This window comes from Orcinus orca, chromosome 18 (assembly GCF_937001465.1).
Source record: "Orcinus orca chromosome 18, mOrcOrc1.1, whole genome shotgun sequence".
NCBI lineage: Eukaryota > Metazoa > Chordata > Mammalia > Artiodactyla > Delphinidae > Orcinus > Orcinus orca.
In genome coordinates, this window is record NC_064576.1 from 15,318,617 (window position 1) to 15,339,876 (window position 21,260).

General features: G+C 40.1%; 1 protein-coding gene across 1 annotated transcript in view; it reads right to left on the bottom strand.

Annotated features, from left to right (window-relative positions):
* GPC6 (glypican 6) overlaps positions 1-21,260 on the bottom strand; it is a 1,088,996-nt gene that overhangs the window by 99,913 nt on the left and 967,823 nt on the right. Inside the window, exon 5 of the mRNA XM_049701023.1 lies at positions 14,275-14,405. Coding sequence (XP_049556980.1) covers positions 14,275-14,405 — 131 coding nt within the window. The remainder of the gene's footprint in view (positions 1-14,274; positions 14,406-21,260) is intronic.

The following is a 21,260-nucleotide window of genomic DNA, read 5'->3' on the forward strand; positions in this document are numbered from 1 at the left end:
AACAGCCCAGTGCCACGTCAGCATTCAGAGGACCTCCCTGAACCTTAGTTTCCTCCTCTGTCAAATGGGAATAATAATATTGTTTACCACACAGATAGGCTGTGATGATAAAATGCAATAATACCTAAGGCAGGAAAATAGAAGTCAGTGTTTGGAAAAGTAAGTGCTTGATAATAATTATAATTATTATAATAATTCTATCATTCTGCGATTGGTTCTTTCTAGTTCTGTTTTCTGAGTAAGGAGACTTGAGGGGGAAAAATGTCTGGGCTGATGTTTCTTAAATGTCTTCCACAAAATATTATTTCCCAGGCTGTTAACAGCTGTTACATAAGCAATGGATTCCACGTGTCCAAGTTAAATGAGGTACCTTAGCAGGGCTTCATCAGGGTAACATGTGTTTTGACTCGTCAAAAGGAAGAAGCTCATTTGTAGTGTTTTCCAAAAACTATCTGGCCAAGGGTTCTCCAGGAATTCTTACAAGGTGTTCCAGGGAACATAGCAGGACACACTGGGAAGTCTGCTCTAATTAGCTAAGAGGAGAAGTGATTCAGATGTAACTGCACTTACCTAGAGGTATTTGTGAAGCCACTCCCCGCTCCACTACCTTTAACTCAAGAGAAGAAATATTATACAGGTCTTCTCTTTACAACAGAACTTTCCGGAGGATATGGCCTCAGGCTAAGTCACCTTGTCGTGGAACAAATCATTAGCTCTGCTCCTTGAAAAAATAGAATCAGTACTACCTCCTGCCTGGCTCCCTCCAAGGAACATTGAAAAGGATAATTAGATAATTTGGAAAAGTATTTGGAAGTCCCAGTGTAGACAGATGCTACAGAGGTACAAAGAAATTATCCTTCCCACCTAGCAGACTCGCAAAACCTGTAGATTTCGGGAATATATAGCTTGGGAATCCTCTCTCTTAAGAGGATTACTAAGATAACGTCTCTGAAGTATGTTGGCATTCTGAGATGAAAGAAGCTGACCTTAAAGATAGAAAGTGCTGACAGAAGAGACATTTTATTGTTTGGAGAAACAAGAAACAGAGGGGGTGTGGTGAGAACAGGTTGGAGTGCTGTCTCAGGTTTCCAAGTACAAGCATTATTCCTTTAAGAACATCGCAGCATCTTAACAGATTTCCTTAAAATAAATAACACAGTGTGCACTTTTTCAGAGGCATCCAAGCTTTTACCTCCCTGTCCCCTTTACGTTCTGCGGGTTGACTATACATTCACCGAAGTCATTACTGGCAATCTGAGAAGCAACGGCTGCACAGCGGTCCTGTCTCAGCCCGTGTGTGTGTTTTTTTAAAAATTTATCTTCTCAGTTTCTACTCAGTGGGTTTTTATTCTGGTGCGAAAGATGTTGCTATTCCCGTACATCATTTTGAAATTTGCAAACAAAACTCTAATCTTGTATAGTAGTAGGGGTGACAGTTTATGCTACCTAGACTTAATTGGACTTGATGTTTTGAGGGTGATGTTTTATTTACTTATTAGATTCTAATTTACATTAGAGTGTTAATGAGTGAACTGTTTGTTAGATGACCACTTGGGGAATTCAAATCTATCCCATTTGTTCCCAAGGAAACAGAAGCTATCACATCTGATGGGCTCTACATATATGTTGTCCAAGTGTGGCCACTTCTTTCACGAGAGCCAAGTATAATAGGAGGGTGACCAATAAGGGTCTAAAAGCTTGGAGTCCTGCTTTCCGTCCTTCTCCTTACACCCGTGTGGCGCAGGGGTACTATGTTGTCCCCAAATCTCAAGGCTGTTGTGAAGATAAAATAATATGATACGTAGAAAAGACACTGAAGCAATGAGGTAAAAAGATGTACTATTACTTTACTGACGTAATCTATAATCAAATAGGACAATAACAGGTAGCAAATCAAATCTAGGGACTATGCAGAGTGATGCGTGAATAATTTAAGATCTATGAAGAATAAGACCTTATACATTTTGTTCACCATTGTATCCCAGAATCTGTAAGAGTTCCTAGCACACAGTATGTGTTTAAAAAATCAGAAATGAAAGATTATAAGTAAAATTGTTAGTTATAATTTCTGCCTTTTGCAAACATTTATTGAAGTCAATTAGGAGGTAGATTTCTGTAATGAGAAAGAAAAGACAGGAAAGGAAAGAGAAATAATACTTATTGAGTGTCTATGATGGACCAGACTCAGGGCTACGTGTACGTATCTCAGCAGTCAGTTATCTCAAAATCAAAGTTGAACACTTCTTCCTTAGGCTTCAGAAAATACAATGAATTATCCATCCATATTAAAAAAAAAAAGATATCTCCTATACTCCACTTACTGTGCCAACTTAAGGCAAAACCAAATCACCAACTTGGTTTAACTGATAACTAGAACCAAAAAATCTGGTTTCTTTCTTTTTTTGCTGTACGCAGGCCTCTCACTTCTGTGGCCTCTCCCGTTGTGGAGCTTCCCGGACCGGGACACGAACCCGTGTCCCCTGCATCGGCAGGCGGACTCACAACCACTGCGCCACCAGGGAAGCCCCGGTTTCTTTCTTTTTTTTTTTTTAATTGAAGTATAGTTGCTCTATTATGTGCCAATCTCTGCTGCACAGCAAAGTGACTCAGTTTTACACATATATACATTCTTTTTCAAAATATTCTTTTCCATAATGGCTTATCCCAGGAGATATAGTTCCCTGTGTTACACAGCAGGACCTTGTTGTTTAAAAAAGCTGGTTTCTTGCTCATCTGATAATAGCTACTTGCTGTGCTTGATGGGACAATTAGAGAGCAGAAGACTTCGTGTATAAAATAGGCTTGGCTCTAACTGTTGGTAGGCGAGCTGAGAGCAAGTCTTCTGGAGAGAAGCGGCTGCTTCCCGATCTCCCCATCCTGTAAAAAGCAGCAGAGCCTGCACACAGTTGTATCACAGCCCAGTTACTCATCATCTAGGTTCAGCTCAGAGCTGGGGGCCTGTTCTCAAAGCGGAAGTGAAACGTGAAGACTGAAATGGGTGTCAAGGGTGCGTCCACATATCCTCATTCAACAGATGCAAGTAAGTTAAAATATCAAAAAACCCATTTCATTAGAAGCAGTAGCAAGGAGAGCTCCATCATCACCATGACACAAGATTAAACTAGACACCCCAGGGCCTCATTTTTGCACATTTTTTTCTGGTTCCTAACAACAATCTGCTAATATCCTAAGAAGTGTCTTCCTGAATACACACTTAAAACATTTTAATAATGACTTCTTTCTTTAGATATAAAATCATTATACTCATCATACATTTTAAAAATCAGCATTTTTTATTTTATTTTTTAATTTTTATCAGTGTGCCAATTTTCCTGATGGATTGCCTTTCAAGAAAACAGGCTTTCATCCTCTGACTCCGAATAATCTCTCTTCTTCTCTCTCTTCTTTCCTCTTCCCTTCCCTCTCCCCCTACTTCCTCTCTCCATCTCTTCCTCTCTTTTTCTTTGCTCTCTGATTCATGCTTTTGTTTCCTTAAAGATTGATTACAGTGGTCCTTTGGCCAAGCTCTCTAGCAAACTCAGAGTCCCTGGATGGGTCCAGGATTCTGTGTAGAGAATTCTGGGTTGGACTGAATCAAGTCAAGTTAGCACTTTCGGTTTTGGCTACTTTGCATTCATCGGCTTCAGTTTTCAAAAGCCAGTGATTGTGTCGGTTTCAAGGATTTAAACATCTACTCCTGATGCCTATGCAGCTTGCTCCCAGAAAAATCTGTCAGATGGGTTGCATACTTCCTAAAATCATTTCTTCAATAAAAGCAAATTCCTTCCATTTGCTGGAGAAGATGATTTTTTTTCCTGGAAGGTTCTGCATTCCTTCAACAGCAGAACACCTTGCTATTGCCTCCAAAATGGTGAGCAGGAAGGAGTGACAAGGAGCCGAACAAAACATATTTTGAGTGTGGGGAGAAAAAAACCCTAACTCTGTTGGCCTCACTAAATTGTTATTTCATATGCTCTTTGTTTACAAGGTTGAAAGCAATTCTTTAAGATCACTTTGCAGAATTTACATACATGTGTAAATTTCAACAGCCTGGCTCTGTATCATTTATTCAAACTACTATTCAACGAATCTTTGTAGAGTGTCACTAAGACCAGACTTAGGTGCTGGGGATGTGTCAGCTGGACATGTCCCTGATCTCATGAGGGTTCTGACAAGAAATCAGGCAATTAGAGTAGAATGTAGTAAATGCTATGGGAGCACCCACAAGAGGCAGCTAACCCAGACCGGACAGTCAGAGAAAGCATCTCAGGAGAGCAGCGATGTGCTGGAACCGGCTCACAAGACCACGTGTTAAATTTTCAGGAATTTTGCAAGCCAGTCATTAAACAGAGTGATTATTAAAAGTTAGATTGTATACACTTAAAATCATATAAATTATACTAAAATCAAAGGTAATATATACTGAAAATTCATTACTTCCTAATTATTTTACCATTATTTATGCTCCTGTGGTTATGTATGCCAAGTATGCCAAGTGTACCCGTAAGGGGGAAAATGTTACCTTGTGGTCTGCTACTATGTTCAGTTGACATCATGTTGGTAGCTTGAAACTTACGCCCCAGAAATAGGCAAACACTATAAACTAGCATGTTTTTTGCACAGAGAGCTGGTTGTACAAACACTTCCCAGTATAACACTGAATCTTGCCAGGAAAGTGAAGAAATAGTTGGATTATGCCTGGTGAATGCTGTGTATTTGGGGTGGGGGAATGGGGAGGATAGAAAGAATGTTTCAGGATGGGGAACAACAGCACATGCAAAAACTTAGAGATGAGAAAGGATGCTTCTTCCAAGCAACAGAGCCCAGGCCATTTGTACGTCTGGTGCACACAGAGGTTCTCTCACCTCCTAGACTAAAACTTTTACTAGGACTCATGCTCTGTTGTTGGTTTTATTCACCACCATGTCCACAGCGTCTAGCACTGGGCTCGGCAGACAATCAGTGCTCAACAGTTACCTGAATAATTTAAGGTGGGGAGAGTGGTGAGTGGTGGATCCAGAGGGGCAGGCCGAGGACTTCATCGTGCAGGAACGTGTCTGGGTTTTATTCAAATGGCAACGGGGAACCATGGAAAGATATTAAGCAGGGGAGTAATGTGAACATATTTGCATTTTCAGCAATCCCTCTGGCTACAGCGTGGGGAGTGGATTGGAGTAGGGGAAAGCCAGAGGCAGGGAATTAATTAGGAGGCTATAATCCATGTGCTGAGATGATAAAATTAGGGGAGCCACTGTGGATGGATTCAAAAGAAATTTAGAATGACCGCTTAATGGGTTTCATTATGGATTGACTGTGAGGGCCAAGGGGATGGGGGGAGTTGAGGGGTCAGCTGGGTGTCTAGCTAGGACACGAGAGCTGGGGGGGGGGGGGGACGTTCTCTGGGATGGAGAAACCTGGGGAAGGAAGGGTTAATGGGAGGACAGTGAGCTTGGTTTTGGACAGGTGTGTCTGAGGTGGCGGGTGCCAGTGTGTAGCACGCAGTTGGATAAACAGGTGTAATCAGGAGAGTAATCTGGGCTGGAGAGAGATTTGGGATGAAAACTCCTACCTTTGCTGTAGCCAACCCAGAAAATTGTGTCTGAGATGTTTGAAATTCTCTACACAAGAACTCTTTTTGTGACCTATCCCCATGAACCCTGTGTTTTAAAAACATTTTGTTTAGTTAACAGATTACATGTATTAATAAAGAAATGATTGATTTTCAAAGGGCATCTCAGCTATTTGGCGGATGTTTAAGATATATTCTGGGACGATAAGGAGGCAAAATAAAAGAGGGGAGTAAAATGTGTTAGAAAAAAAGACCCACAGAAAGCCATATGTAATTCCAAATTTTCTGGCAGAACAAGTTGCTATAAACTCACAGAGGTAACTCCTTCACACGTTTAACTACAGGCTGGCTGGGGTAATGACTCCATCAGGATCAAACCATACCGCATAGTCCCGAGTAGAAGGAAAGTGCTAAGAGTCGGGGATAACTGTGTATTTGTGAAACTGGTCAGAGGCCACTGAAGTTCGTCTAATGCAGTAGTCTGCTGCCCATGGGAAGCATGGCTCTAGGGAAGCAGTTTCTCCTCTGTCAAGGCAGGAGGAGGTTGGAAGAAGACTTTCTTTCAGGAAAGCAAGAGGGTATCTTGCTCTGTTTCTAAGAACACACTGAGTGTTAAAAAGTGAAGTGAGTTTCCATCACCTATTCTTGAGTAGACTTCATTAAATGTAATCTTCTCATTTTTGCCCTGAAGTTAAAGTGAAAAAAAATCTTAAGATAAATTTCCAAAGGTTAGAGATAATCAGGAGTTTCCCTTTATAATCAAAAGGAGAAAAAACATTTTTTTTTAAAAAAAAAACCTTTTACGTGGAAAGAAAGTTAAAACTATCTTGCTTTGGATGCACTTCCTATAAATGCATCATAAGCATTCTTTTTCAAACCTTCATTTTGCTTTATAAGAAAAGGTGTCTTTTTCCCCACCTTGTATCTAGCATCTGAAAAACCTGGCTTTGTGGTCCAGTGATGTTAACACACAGGAAAGAAACAGATTCTGGTTTTCTGTAAAGAAATGAAGAAATCAAAGAATCAAAGATGTTTCAAGGTCACTGCTTCTTGGTGGAATATTATAAGTGAGAACTGGCGGGCAGAATACTAGCTTTGAAATTTGAATAAACAGAAAAAGTATTCTGAATCTAGAAGTCATTGAGAACTTGCTCTTTTCAAAACGAAAGAGGAAATAGAAATAGAACTCAAAGCTTTATAAAGTGAAGGGCCGTGTGCTTTTTTCTCAGAAATCAGGCAGAAGGGACGGAACCACTTGTCAAGGGAATAGGCCAATTATCCCCTTCATGTAAGAATAATGTGAGGTTAGGCTGAGGCCGCTGACATTCCTCTAAAACCCTTTGCTCTGTTGGCATTAGTGCCACCGATAGGCATGGACAAGAGTTGGGTTGCTGTCATCACCTCCATCCACTCCACTCTGCCCTCAAGCCCACTTTCCCCCAAAGGCCTTGTTGATGAGATGTTTATTCAGTGCCACGTGCCATGTCGTAGGCCATGCAGAAATATATGTCCCTTTCCAGGTGAGTCTCTGCCATTGAAAATAATGCCATGCATGAGTGGATTCAAATGCAGGTGTGTGACTCTCAAATCTGCTCTTCTGATCTTAGATGCTAGTGACAAGCTGACAGACCATCATGGATGAGGCAATACCACAGAGTCAAAGCTCTTTAGAATTTATGTAGCATAGGCATTTTCCATAATAACAATGAAAATACTTAACTCGATCAGTAGTTTTGATTTGACAAATTCCACGCTAAGCATTTTACATGGATTATATCATTTTACCCTCAAACAACTTTATGAGTAGATAATACTACTTCCTCATTTTTAATGTGAGTTAATTGAGTTTGGACAGATGAATAATTTGCCCCAACTCACACAACTAGTAAAAACCAGATCCCAGGGCTGTCTGACGTCAAAATCTGATCTTGCAACGTTTATGCTATTTTAAAGAATACAGGACTAATTTCAAGTATATTTTAAGGTATTTTCTATTCCTTATTGTTGAAGTCTTTCTGGCATTATACTTTCATGTTCTGAATTCAACTCGACAAAATGTATTGTTGCTTCCATGTGTAAAATGGCACGTTAGAATGGTTTTCTGTAGAATGTAAGAGTGAGTAAAATAACTTATAATTCTGGGAAGGAGAAGATAAGTATACAAATAATCATAACACAAGGAATAATGTGCCCACTGCCTTAAGAAGGGCACACGTAACACAGGGGCTCAAAGAAAGGAATGGTAAATGCTATTGGAATAAAAATATACTTATTTGAACTAATTCTAATCAATGTTCTTATATCTGAAGGAAGCTATTTTTTCCATGTGAACTCCCAGGATATTATTTATACCTGAATGCTTTGAAAGGAAAAAGTTCCAGAGACAAGAAAAATATCTGAATGCTAGAAAAAGAAACCTAATCGTTACCGAAGAGATAATGTTCATAAAGCTGTAAACTGATAGAGCTGGAAAGGGGACATTTGCATTAACCCCTCTCTTTACAGATGAGGAAACTAAGACCCATTAGCTAAAGGCAGAAATTATTACATTCTCCTTTCTGTCCTCTTAGCTTTTTTCGTCTTCATCTGAGCTGTAGATTTGGAAAGAATTGTCTGGAGAAAATTAAGTAACTGAAGGCCATGCTGCTCTTCTGTAATGGGTTCTACCCTCGTCTGTAATAAGTATTAGTTGAATGGATGGTTTCAATTGGAATTTAATAAGTCTCCCTTCTTAATTTAGATTATATCTGACAAACCAATCTTTTCCTGGATTAGGTTTGAAATTATTCCTAATACAGTTAAATTATATATAGTGAGATCAGTTTCATCTTCCCTGATAGGATAGAAAGGAGATTATCAACACATCTGAAATTCACAGGCAGAGACACTCAGCAAGTTTAGTTCTCCTTTCCTTTGGAGAATTTTCTCAAACCTGCAAAGTTCAGAACTCCTTTGACTTGGGTGGTTAACAGAGGTGGTGGGATAATGAGGACCCTTTCCTGTCATTGATGAAGATTGTGAACTTGGTGAACGTAATAAGCACTGGTTGGGGCTTGAAGAACTGACAACTTGTGTTTCTCTTCAGTAGGTTTCCCTACTGGTCAGAAACACTCATCATTAGTACCATAATTAGTAGCAGGCTTCAAGCAACAGTCCTCCCTTAGATGGCTGGTTCCTCCAATGCTGCACTACATCTGGTCCATCTGGTGGGGAGATACATACTGAGGAAACAGTGGCTTGCTGGGAAAATCCTTTTCTTTGGATAAGACAGCTCTGGGCTGCAGTCCCAGCTCTGCCACTTCTTAGTTGCCTGACCGCAGACAAGCAACTTAATCTCTCTAAATTTAACATTCTTTACTTATAAAATGAGGAAATGAAGGCTTTACAAGATTGCAGTAGGATTTGAAATAAATATATAAGGCATCTAAAAAGAGACTGATGCTTGGGCAGAGAAGCTGTTTTGTCCTCTACCATATTCCTTGTGCCTGGTACATGAAGGCTATTTACTGAATGAAATATAGTAGGTACTCAACCAATGGTAACCATGATGATTGTCATTGTTACTAAGTGACTGTGCAGAAAGAAACCAAGAAAAATTTTAATATGTTATTGTCCCTAGTCTTAAAAATATGTATATCAATAATATTATATGTTAATATAATGATATATGTTATAAATTACATAATATATATAATACAATATTATAGAAAGGACACACAAATCAAGAGTTTGAAATAAATGCCATAATGTTATTACCAAAATATTGTAACTTGATTATACAACTTGGAATAGCCAATGTATTTTTTGAAAGGAATATCCGTGTGCCTTACCCTCAAACAGCTTAGCTGTGGGCTAAATGGGAAAGGAAAAAGGATGTGACTCTACCTATAAAAACAGATCTGAAATTTGAGACTGAACACACATGATGAGAATAGGTCTCTTCATTTATCTGTAATCTCTGTAATTCAGGATCTCACTGATTAGGTACAAAAAACTAGCTGTTCCTACACCTGAAACTTACATAATATTGAACATCAACTACACCTCAATAAAAAAAATGAGCTGTTCCCTCCTATAGATATGATGAGGACTGCTGCAATTAGAGGAGAGGAATTTCATATCTGAAACTGATGTGTTCCTCTCTGCCTTCAGATAGAAGAAGGGAGAAAAAAGTAGACTTTTATATTTTGTACTATTAAAGCTCTAGGAAAGGTTGGAAGCAATGAATGATGAGGCTAATAAGAGAAATATTTCATTAGCATTTAGCATGGTGGGAAGTACTGGGTATAGTCGTAAAGGGAATCAGAGAGAAAGACAGACAACTTGAATTCTCCTGGCTTTGCCGCCTCTGTTTCCTTATCATCTCAGGCAGGTTTTTACTGAAGGCTATTGAACTTTCTCTCTCTCTCTTTTTTTTTTTTTTTTGCTTTTTATTTTTTAACATCTTTATTGGAGTATAATTGCTTTACAATGCTGTGTTAGTTTCTGCTGCATAACAAAGCGAATCAGCTATATGTATACATATATCCCCATATCTCCTCCCTCTTGCCTCTCCCTCCGGCCCTCCCTATTCTCTTAATACTTGATCTATTCAGTGAATGTTTACTAAATCCCACCCTTGTGTGGGATTGGCTCTGTAGGCACCTGCATCATTAAGATGCAGAGATGAGCAACGTGGGATCTGGAATCAGACACTCCTCTGTGTACTCCTTCAAACACTATGAGACCTTTGTAAGCTCCTTAACTTTTCTAAGGCTTAGTTTCCATATTTGGAAGATAAGGGGGGAAGATCCATCTCATCACAAGCACTGTTATAAATATTACATAATATAAACCGTGTAAAGCACAGTACAGTCCTGGCAGTAAGCGTTCAACCCATATGAGCTGGTAGTTATAAACATTGCTGCTTTTCTCAACGTGCCTCTGGGAATGACTTCCATCAGGAACTGCTGTAATAAGGTAAATGATTTTCCAAGGAGAAGTTGCCAATCGTAGCCTGGAGTAAAAAGTCATTTTAATTTGTGAGCTTCACAACCCTCAGGGTGTCTGGCCCCCCAATTAGGGAATAGCTTCTGGCCTCACCGGAAGCTCTGCTATCAGAAATTAACAAAGTCGCTGGTTATGCGAATGCTCCAGGCAAAGTCTGGAAATCCAGAATTTCAAATTTGATAAGACTGTTTATCAACAATGACTGAGGGCTCCTTGGCAAAAGGAAAAATTCAACCGTCCAGTTCTTAGCTAGAATATAGATTTTAGACTTTAGTTCATGCATAATTTCATGGATGTGGCTTATGTGGAAAATGAAACTACATGTTTCCAAATTCCATTCCCTTGAAGAAATAAAACCTCTTTCAGAACATGTCCATTCCATCCACAGATCCTGTTGGTGTTTCCTGCTAAAGTTATCCAAATTTCAACCCCCTAATTAACAACCTCTCCACCATACTAAAGGCTGGCTTTGGTCCTTTCTCCACACTGTCCCCTAGATGAGACCCTGTCTCCCATCCCTCTTTCCTACAGAGCTTAGCTGCCCTCCTCTCTCTCCTCCCTAAACTCACTCCATCTCCTTCTCTCTAGGTCAAGACTACCAAATACATTTCTTTTTTTTTTTTTTTTTGGTTTCTAGCTTAGTTGAGATTTTTGGTACTACTGTTTTATGATCCTTCAGACTGTATCCTGTCATGAGTGTACTCTTACATGCCCTACATTATTTCTATTCTTTCTTTTTCTTTCTTTTCTTTCTTTCTTTCTTTCTTTCTTTCTTTCTTTCTTTCTTTCTCTTTCTTCCTTCCTTCCTTCCCTCCCTCCCTCCCTCCCTCCTTCCCTCCCTCCCTCTCTCTCTCTCTCTCTCTCTTTCTCTCTTTCTCTCTTTCTTTTTCCACACTTCACAGCTTGTGGGATCTCAGTTCCCTGACCAGGGATTGAACCTTGGCCATGGCAGTGAAAGCACCAAGTCCTAACCACTGGTCCGCCAGGGAATTTCCCATTATTTCTATTCTTGATTTAGATATTTCTTACAACGAAAGGTGTCTTTTTCAAAGTGCATGCCTTATTAACAGCCATAATATTATAATGTGGTTGGACAACTTCCATAAAAATGTCTCATCCGCGTTCTGGTATGAAAGAGAGTCCATCTGACCTCTTAGAGAATGTTTAATAGAAAAAGTTGACTTGAACACGTATGCACACATACCAATGGAAAGCTCTGCTTCTAAGGAGTGTGTGATGTTCTCAAACCACAGACACTTTTGTGTTTTCATGTCCTCTTCTCTAGGGCTGTTTTGAACATCAGTTACTATCGAGCCTGTTTACTCAAGCACTGCTGGGATATTTGACCTCTCAAAACAACATTAATTGGTTTCTAGGCAATAGATTTGAGAGGGATAGATAACTGCTTTTCTTTCATGGGAAAGAAAGAAAATGGCTTTTCATGCAACTCCCAAATGTGCTATTTCCCCAATAGGTGATAGCACCTTGGAGTATACTTCTTTACACAGGCTAACCCAAGCTCACTAAAACCCGAAACTAGGCCTGTGAAACTCTCAGCCCATCTGTCTCCCAAGGAGAGAGAGAGAAAGGGGCCCAGGCCAGATTCCTTCTCACCCTACTTTCAGCCCAAAGCTAGTTTGATTCATACTCAGCCAAGGAGACCTAGTCAGATTTCATGGATTTATTCCTGCTCGGCAATTTCTCCCTACCACCTGTCTCCTTCTCTTTGATTATATGTGAAATCTTTTCCACAAAGGATTTTAAACACTGAAGAAAGCTAAACACGTAACTCTTTGCCTGACATATTTTTGTGTGAATGACTTTCAATTAAAATGCAGTCACTCCGTCATCAGGTTGAAAGGACGGATGCCGATTTGGTTAGTGTTTCAGGACAGGGAGACTGGTGGAAAGAACAGAAGGGCACTGTGTAGTCATCAGTGTGGATAAAAGGGGCGATGAAGGAAAAGGCCAGAGACTCACTGCAAACTTCTAAATTTTGCTTAAGGAAGGTCCTATTTATTCTCAGCTGGGTGGGGACAAATAAAAATTGTGCAGGGCCATGTCCTGGCTGCTGTGAAGAGGGCTGCAATGAACATTGGGGTGCATGTGTCTTTGTGAATTACGGTTTTCTCTGGGTATATACCCAGTAGTGGGATTGCTGGGTCATATGGTAATTCTATTTTTAGTTTTTTAAGGAACCTCAATACTGTTCTCCATAGTGGCTGTATCAATTTACATTCTTACCAACAGTGCAAGAGGGTTCCCTTTTCACCACACCCTCTCCAGCATTTGTTGTTTGTAGATTTTCTGATGATGCCCATTCTAACTGGTGTGAGGTGATACCTCATTGTAGTTTGGATTTGCACTTCTCTAATAATTAGTGATGTTGAGCATCTTTTCATGTGCTTTTTAGCCATCTGTATGTCTTCTTTGGAGAGATGTATATTTAGATCTTCCACCTATTTTTTGATTGGTTTGTTTTTTGATATTGAGCTGCCTGAGCAGTTTGTATATTTGGGAGATTAATCCCTTGTCGGTCACATTGTTTGCAAATATTCTCTCCCATTCTGAGGACATGGAAACAACCTAAATGTCCATTGACAGATGAATGGATGAAGAAGATGTGGTACATATATACAATGGAATATTACGCAGCCATCAAAAAGAATTAAATAATGCCACCTGCAGCAACATGGGTGGACCTAGAGATTGTCATGCTGAGTGAAGTCATTGGACAGAGAAAGACAAATATCATATGATATCACTTATATGTGGAATCTGAAAAAAGGGTACAAATGAACTTACCTACAAAACAGAAACAGAGTCACAGATGTAGAAAACAAACTTATGGTTACCAGGGGGTAAGGGTGGGAGGGGTAAATTGGAAACTGGGATGGACATATACACACTACTATGTATAAAATAGATAACTAATAAGAACCTACTGTATAGCATAGGGAACTCTACTCAATACTTGGTAATGGCTTATATGGGAAAATAATTTTAAAAAGAGCATATATATGTATACGTATAACTGATTCACTTTGCTGTACACCTGAAACTAGTATAACATTGTAAATCAACTAGACTCCAATAAAAATTTTTAAAAAATTAAAAAAAATTGTACTTCTGATATTTGTGTTCTGCAGCTGCAAACCCAGAATCCCCGTCTCTTTGGATTTATAAAAATATACTATTTTAAAAAATGTGTGTTTGACTTCATCCAAAGGGGTGTTTTCCTCTGAAGATTCATTAATGAGGGTTCCATTATAGCCTTACAAAAGGAAGTCAGATGGAATGTTTAAAAATTTACAAGCAGACACAGAGAACATGTGCCTGGTCTGTGCAGCTGAAGACGTAATTAGAAGTTCCTAGAGAGTGAGAACAGGGTGAGGGTGTGCAGAAATTTCAACCATTAAAAAGAAAATTCCCCCCAAATGGCTCACAAATGTGAGGGATTAGTCAATATACTTGGGGCTCTCCAACACTTTTTAGCAGCCAATAATTTCTTCATGATTAACTGCAAACTAAAAGCTTCCTTCCTTTCTCAATGCCATTTTGTTAGACAGTTATAATGAAGTAGCAAACTTGTCACGGGAGAGGAAAAGCTCACGGACAAGGTATTAGAATCTATAATCCTGGCCGACATATCCAGTTACTTCAGTTTCAGATTACTGCACTTTCTTTATTAGCAGACAAATGACTAAGGCAAATACCTTTGCAGACACCTGCATGCTGTTCTCTTGCATGTTCATGATGGCTTCAGAGATCTTGACGTCTATTGGGTCCATGACCGACTCAATGTTGAATGGTCCTTCCAGTCGCTCTGCCACCAAGAGCATTGCATCTGTTAAAACACAGGAACGTGATTTATTTGAGAACTGGGAACCCCAGCTTCTAACCTGCGTTTAAACATTTCCCACATGACCGGCTGAAAAATGACTACTCATTCAAATTCTGTATTTGCTTTTATGTAGTTCAAAATGGAATTGATGACTCAGTCTTACAGGAGTATTTTATTTTATTTCATTTGAAGGCTTAAAATTATTTTACATATATAGAACCAGGCCTGAAAATGAGAAAATAAGTTCAAATTAAGAGAGTTGAATATACCTAACTCTTTCAAGTGAAGTTAAAGAAAAATCTGGTCAGGTTCAAAAGGGGAGTTAACCTCTTTTCTTCTGGAGTATGGAGAAAACTGAGAATATTGAAGACGTGTAAATGTGAGAGTTTGGGGGATTTGCTATCGTCAAGACCCAATTTAAGCATATCTGCGTGTATGAAGCATTTCTGGATTTCCCAAGAAGGACAGACCTGTCCCTGCTTGGTGCTGTCACTCTACCTAGCATGCCCTTCTGTTTGTTTGTTTGTTTTTTACATCTTTATTGGAATATAATTGCTTTACAATGGTGTGTTAGTTTCTGCTTTATAACAAAGTGAATCAGTTATACATATACATATGTTCCCGTATCTCTTCCCTCTTGCGTCTCCCTCCCTCCCACCTTCCCTATCCCACCCCTCCAGGCGGTCACAAACCACTGAGCTGATTTCCCTGTGCTACGCAGCTGCTTCCCACTAGCCTTTCTGTTTTTAACACTTTGACACACTCTGGGAATAGAGAAACTTCTCTTACTTGGTTTTGCATATTCAAGGCTTATTATGGTGCTTATTGCATTGTAAGCTTGCAAGAAATGTCTATGAAATTATATTGAACTGAACTAAAGTACTGCTTGGGAAGCTTTAGTTTTCTGGAGAAGATGCTAATAGTGATATGGAGGCAAGAGCTGTGAATTAGGAGTGAGTTGCCCTGGGTTCCCAACCCTGCCACTAAGCAGCTGGATGGCTGTTGGAAAAATCTCTGAGCTTACTGGGCCAAAGATTAGAGAGGTGCATAAAAGGGACCTGGGATGAAGAGTCTCCCGGTGTCTACGGTGAGTAGCATGCGAGGCAATATGCCCATTCCTCTGCAAACTGGCCCAGTTTTGTTCTTAGCATCCAGGACACAGTTTGGTAACTTGTCTCCACCAGGACTGACAACTAGAACTTTCTGTGATGATGAAAATGTGGCTATTGAAACTTGAAATGTGGCTAATGTGATTGAAGAATTAAATGGTTAACAAAGTAATTTGCCTTTAACTAATCTAAATATAATTAAAAATATCCCCTTGGGACCAGTGGCTACCATATTAGATGGGGCAGCCTAGACTTTTAACATGTAGACGCAATAGCCCTCACTTTTTTTTTTTTTTTTTCGGGTACGAGGGCCTCTCACTGTTGTGGCCTCTCCCGTTGCGGAGCACAGGCTCTGGACGCGCAGGCTCAGCGGCCATGGTTCACGGGCCCAGCCACTCCGCGGCATGTGGGATCTTCCCGGACCGGGGCACGAACCCACATCCCCTGCATCGGCAGGCGGACTCTCAACCACTGTGCCACCAGGGAAGCCCAGCCCTCACATAAAGCTCTTGGGAGCCAATCTTAAAACGCTGTCCCTTTTCAAAATAATACATGTTTATTATCAGACACTTAGAAAATACAGAAAAGAAAAATGAAGGAGAGAAATACACCCACAATCCCACTTCCCAGAATAACACTATAAACAGTTTAGTATATGCCCTGTGTTTATTTTTCCTTTGAACATGAATATTTTAAGAATGCAACTGAAAATATACCATACAGCTATCATACACCATACAGACACTCTTTCTAAATGTAATATATTATTAATGTAACATGCTGTTTATAGCAGCTGCTTTTTAGTATTAGTGCGAGGAAACCAAATTTTATAGTTATTACATACCCTACCATGCTCAACCAAGTGTCACCATCAAAATTTCTTCAGGGTTATAAGTAGTTATGAATTAGGCACGTGAGAAACCTTTCAAGATAGATGAATTTTTATAAGAAGGTGCTGTCTGGGAAGCAGAGTCACATTTTTAAAGAACATCAGGCTTTGTACACATCAGCTTTTATACTATCAACTGGCTTTCCCAGCCAGACCTCATAACGGGGTCTTTGGTCTCCTCCCTATGCAATGAACGAGACTAAAAGCATCCAGGGCAGCACTTGAGCGTCAGGGAGGTCCCGCTATCCCACCCCTATCCCCCGTACTCGGTCCCATATTTTTCTTATGGACACGAGTCACATGAAAAACCTAAGTGTCAACAAGGACTCATAAAAAACTCGAACAACAAATTTGCTGATTTTTCCCTTAATGCAGATCTATCTGTGTATGTTACATCAGGACATTATAACAAAAGTAGTCATTTCTCTGGATCTTAATGACCTAATTATCTGGCAATATGGACAGAGGATGCACCTTGTTTGGTTGTAGTATTTTCATATTAAAGATGTTTTCTCCTTTAAGGTTTTAAAAGGTGGCCTGAGAGCTGTGCTGTTTCTTTTATATCTTTATATCTATGTTGTGTATTTATAAAAAATAATCCCCTTTACGGTTAGACTTTCCAACAGGCTTTTTGATGAAGATTAATTATGATGAATGAACAAGTTTCTCTAGATGGGTGTATTCTGCTAGAAGAACAAGGAATCTTTGTACAGGAAAAAGAATTGGTCCTATGGAATTATCCAACAAATGCAGTTAATGGAACTGATAACTATGGGATACTTAATGGTGTGTTTTAGACAAGTATTTGCATAAATCATTATACAAAGAGTACTGGTCTATCACAGTATATTTATCCAACACTAACGGGTTGAGTTGCGGTAGTAATAACATTAGCTCTACCGGAAGTCTGTAGGCAGGAGTGCTCTGGGCAAAAAGGACGAGCTTTGGGTTGGATCAGAAGGACTCAGCAGACTGTCACAGTTGGAAATGATGGGGTCTAAAATATCTCTGAGAAGGTTCTCTTCTTTAAATTAAAACAGTCCCTTCTCTACCGGACATTCCAATAAGTCTGGCAAAAAGCTGTTCGATTCGTATCCCAAAGTCAAGGAACTTCTCTTTGGTGATTTCAATCTTTTGGTTCCCTGTTCCTCTCCCACCACAGAGCTCACCTTTTAGCTTCTGGGGTCTGCAAACTCAGCTCTTCTCTTTTGACTCCAACCATGAAAAGGGTGACCCTCTCCCAAGCAGTTGCCTGCTTGGCCTTGGAAAATGGCCATCCTACTGATGATCCTGTATCTTAAACGTGTAATCAAATGGCCACATTTACTCAAACTGGTTGGCCCTGAATTTCCATTCTTTATCTCAATTCATTTGCTTTGTTATACAAACTCATTTAAGGTGATACATTTTTAGATGTAGATATATGTCTTTATTTTTCTTTTAATTTAAATCACCAGTCGGAATATGCTACTTTAAGCTATCTGGTTTAATTTTTTAAAAATACACTAAAAAATCACTTTAATAAGTAAAGTTAGAGTCTCCTTTGAAGACTCAAAGGCCAATATAGATCGGCTCAAAACCTCAGAACCATCATTAAGAGTAGTAATGTGCATGCAATTAACGATACTGTATTGTATGCTTAAACATTTGTTAAGAGGGTGGATTTCATGTTATGTGTTTTTTACCCCTCCCCCCCACACAAAGAATAGTAATGACTGTGCTGATCAACTACAGAAGTTCTTATTAATCAATCAAACTACCTGTTGATAAATCATTAACTAGTATAAACGTACCCCAATATATTGAAGCACTATATTGCTTTTATAAAGAAATACATGCATTCTTCTAATTCCTGGAAAAGCTCAGATAAAACTGTGTGGGAAACATTTGGATAGAATCACATGTACGCACTGACTATAGCCATACGCAGGGCTTTGGTTAGAATGAGAGGAAGGCTGGCAGAGGGACGTAAATAGTGGTTTTCTGGGCTCATATTTTTCCAACTCAAAGTTTTTTGTGAAAATAAGTTAATTGATAGAAGACCAGATAAACCTACACAAATAACTGGTATATCGACGACCATAAGTAGAAAAAAAATACATGTCTTCTTATAACATAACCATCCCTCCCCTCAATCGATTCCCCTGTTCCATTGTTCTAAATGTACGTGACTGGATTCCCCAGGGTCACAAAAAGAAAAGCAGCTTTTCAGAAAATTCCTCTAATATTTTGCATTTCCACTATAAAGGGTCATGCTCACGGCAACTGCCTTTAGGAATCTAGTTTAGACACATTACAAGGTGAGAAAGTGGCAGTGGAAGGCCGGAGTCCTCAGCCCTGGGACTTGGAACAGGCCTGCAAGCGGATGGTGGCTCTTCCTTGGACCCCAGACCCCAGATGGCAAGAGGGTGTGCGTGGTCCATCTGCGTCCACTGAGCAGACAAGCGCATCCCTGCTTGGCCAGTGTGCCTCCCACCTGCTGGGCAAGTCTGTCACCAGTTAAGCTCCCCAGGTGTCAGGAGAACCTCTTCTCTCCTTTAGGGCTGGGGGAAGCCATGCCTCTCCCTCCTTCCAAAGCAAACACAGAATACTTTTATGACACCAAGGCGGTAGTCAGTAAGTTTCTCTGAAACCAATTAAGTCACAACAACGGCCATAATTTCCTCCAGAGGCTGCCATCCTGCGCTATCTTAATTATCTTCCTGCCATTTACATTTTGAAATATTTGGAACTTTATTTTTAACTGTGCTCTTGGAGCTGTTATCTATTGCCAATTAAACCAGGGCAGTTCTAGTATGTCAGCTAATGATCAGCTGGTCCTTTCTATACATATCTCCTGTGTTGTCCACGTTTTGTTTCTCTTTAAGCAAAGGACTACTGTCTTGCTCAAGCAGTATACATAACTTTTGTTTCTAAATGCAGAATGACATTTGGATGGATTAGAAGTAATTGGTATCTCAGCATGAGGTTCTGATGCCCAGAGAGATGGGATGACCCTGTTAGCATACCAGAGACATGTATAGCAGCTCAGCAAGGTGTCCCCTCAAAGCCCGCAGGTAAAGCTACACCTCTGGGTCAAGGCATTCACATCAGCATGCACTTTCTGGTTAGGAGTGAGGAAACCTGACTGTGGTGAGATGGACTCAGGTGCTGGCTTTCCATTTGGGTTTGTCCACTAAATGCCTGAGAGATAATATGTGTCACTTAATACACAGAGGCCCATTTTCTTCATCTATTTAGTAGAGATTATGACAATCTCTACCTAATCGTGGTACATTAGGAAATCAAATGAGATGGTTCTTGTAAAGTAGTTAGCGCAATGCCTGGCATACAACAAAGGTTAGCTACTATAAGGCACTATCTCTGGGCAGTGGAAGCAGAAAGGAGATGACCAACTGGCAAGATATTTTGGTGGAAGTATTGCCAGCAATCGATGTGAGGAGTAAGGGAGTAGAAGGCACAAGGATGGCTTTAAGATGTATAGCTGGTGTTCTTTTGTATGTTAAATTAATGTTTTGATAATAACTGCTTTTTGATGGATGAGTTCATTACCGAGAGATACAAAACTGTATTATTTTCTCACAATGGGTCCCTTTGCCCATTAAAGATCACTACAAAGTCTTCGACTCACTTCCCATTGAGAGGTGGGGTTTATGTCCCATCCCCTTGAATCTGGGTGGGCTCTGTCACTGTTGTGACTATTAGCATACAGTGGAAGGGATGCTGTCAGTTTCCAGAGCAGGTAGTTAAAGAGACTTCAGCTTCTACTTTCTCTCTTGTGAGACTCTACTCTGAGATCATCATGCTGGGCTGGCCACATACAGGCACTCCAGGGAACAGTCCCCGCTGGGCCCAGATTTCTGGCCACCCTTGCTGTTATAAACAAAATATTTGTGTCCTCACCGTAATTTATGTGTTGAAACCTAATCCCCAAGGTATCTGGAAGTAGGGCCTTTGAGAGGTGATTAGGTCATGAGGGCTCAGCCCTCATGAATGGGATTAGTGCCCTTATCAAAGAGACCCAGAGAGCTCCCTTGTCCTTTCCATCATGTGAGGACACAGTGAGAGGATGGCAATCTGTGGATCAGGAAGCAGGCTTCACCAGACACAGAATCTGCCTTGATCTAGGACTTCCCAGCATTCAGAACTGTGAGAGGTAAATGTTTTCTGTTTAAGCCACTCAGTCTCTGATACTTTTGTTTTAGCAGCTCCAATGGACTGAGACTCCTGCCAGGGTGCCAGACGTGTGAGTGAGGCCATTTAGACCAGCCCATCTGCCAGCTGATTACCACCTAGTGACCCCAGTCAACACCACATGGGGCAGAAGAATCAGCTAGCTGAGTCTTCCCAAATTCCTGATCCACTGTACTGTGGTTTACATTACTATGGCTGTTATTTTAAACTGCTGAATTTGGGGATAATTTATTTTGTAGCAATAGAAAACTGGAGCAGCCAAATTACCATATTTACAAAATACTCAGATATTTTTCCTATAATTTATTTGACAGGACTCAAATTATTCAGAACCCTAGTCAATTAATATTTGACAAATTTAACATTATTGACGTAACCCCTGTTTCCAACCACTGTAATCATCAGGAAGAAATAAAACGTTGCCCTAAAGGGAACATACAAAAAAGACTGTTCTAAGCCTGCACTGTGTTTGGATACAGCGTTACAGTACACCGAATGCACAGCAGCTAGCCTCAGATTCAGATATGTTTTTCCTGGGATGCGAGCACGAGAGAGAGGGAGGTAGAGGACAGGTCTGGAAGAAGGTAAAGATCTGGACTTTTCTCTAAGTACTTGACTTTATGAAGAGCAAAGTCTCTGACACAAAAAACCAGACGTTCTCTCTGA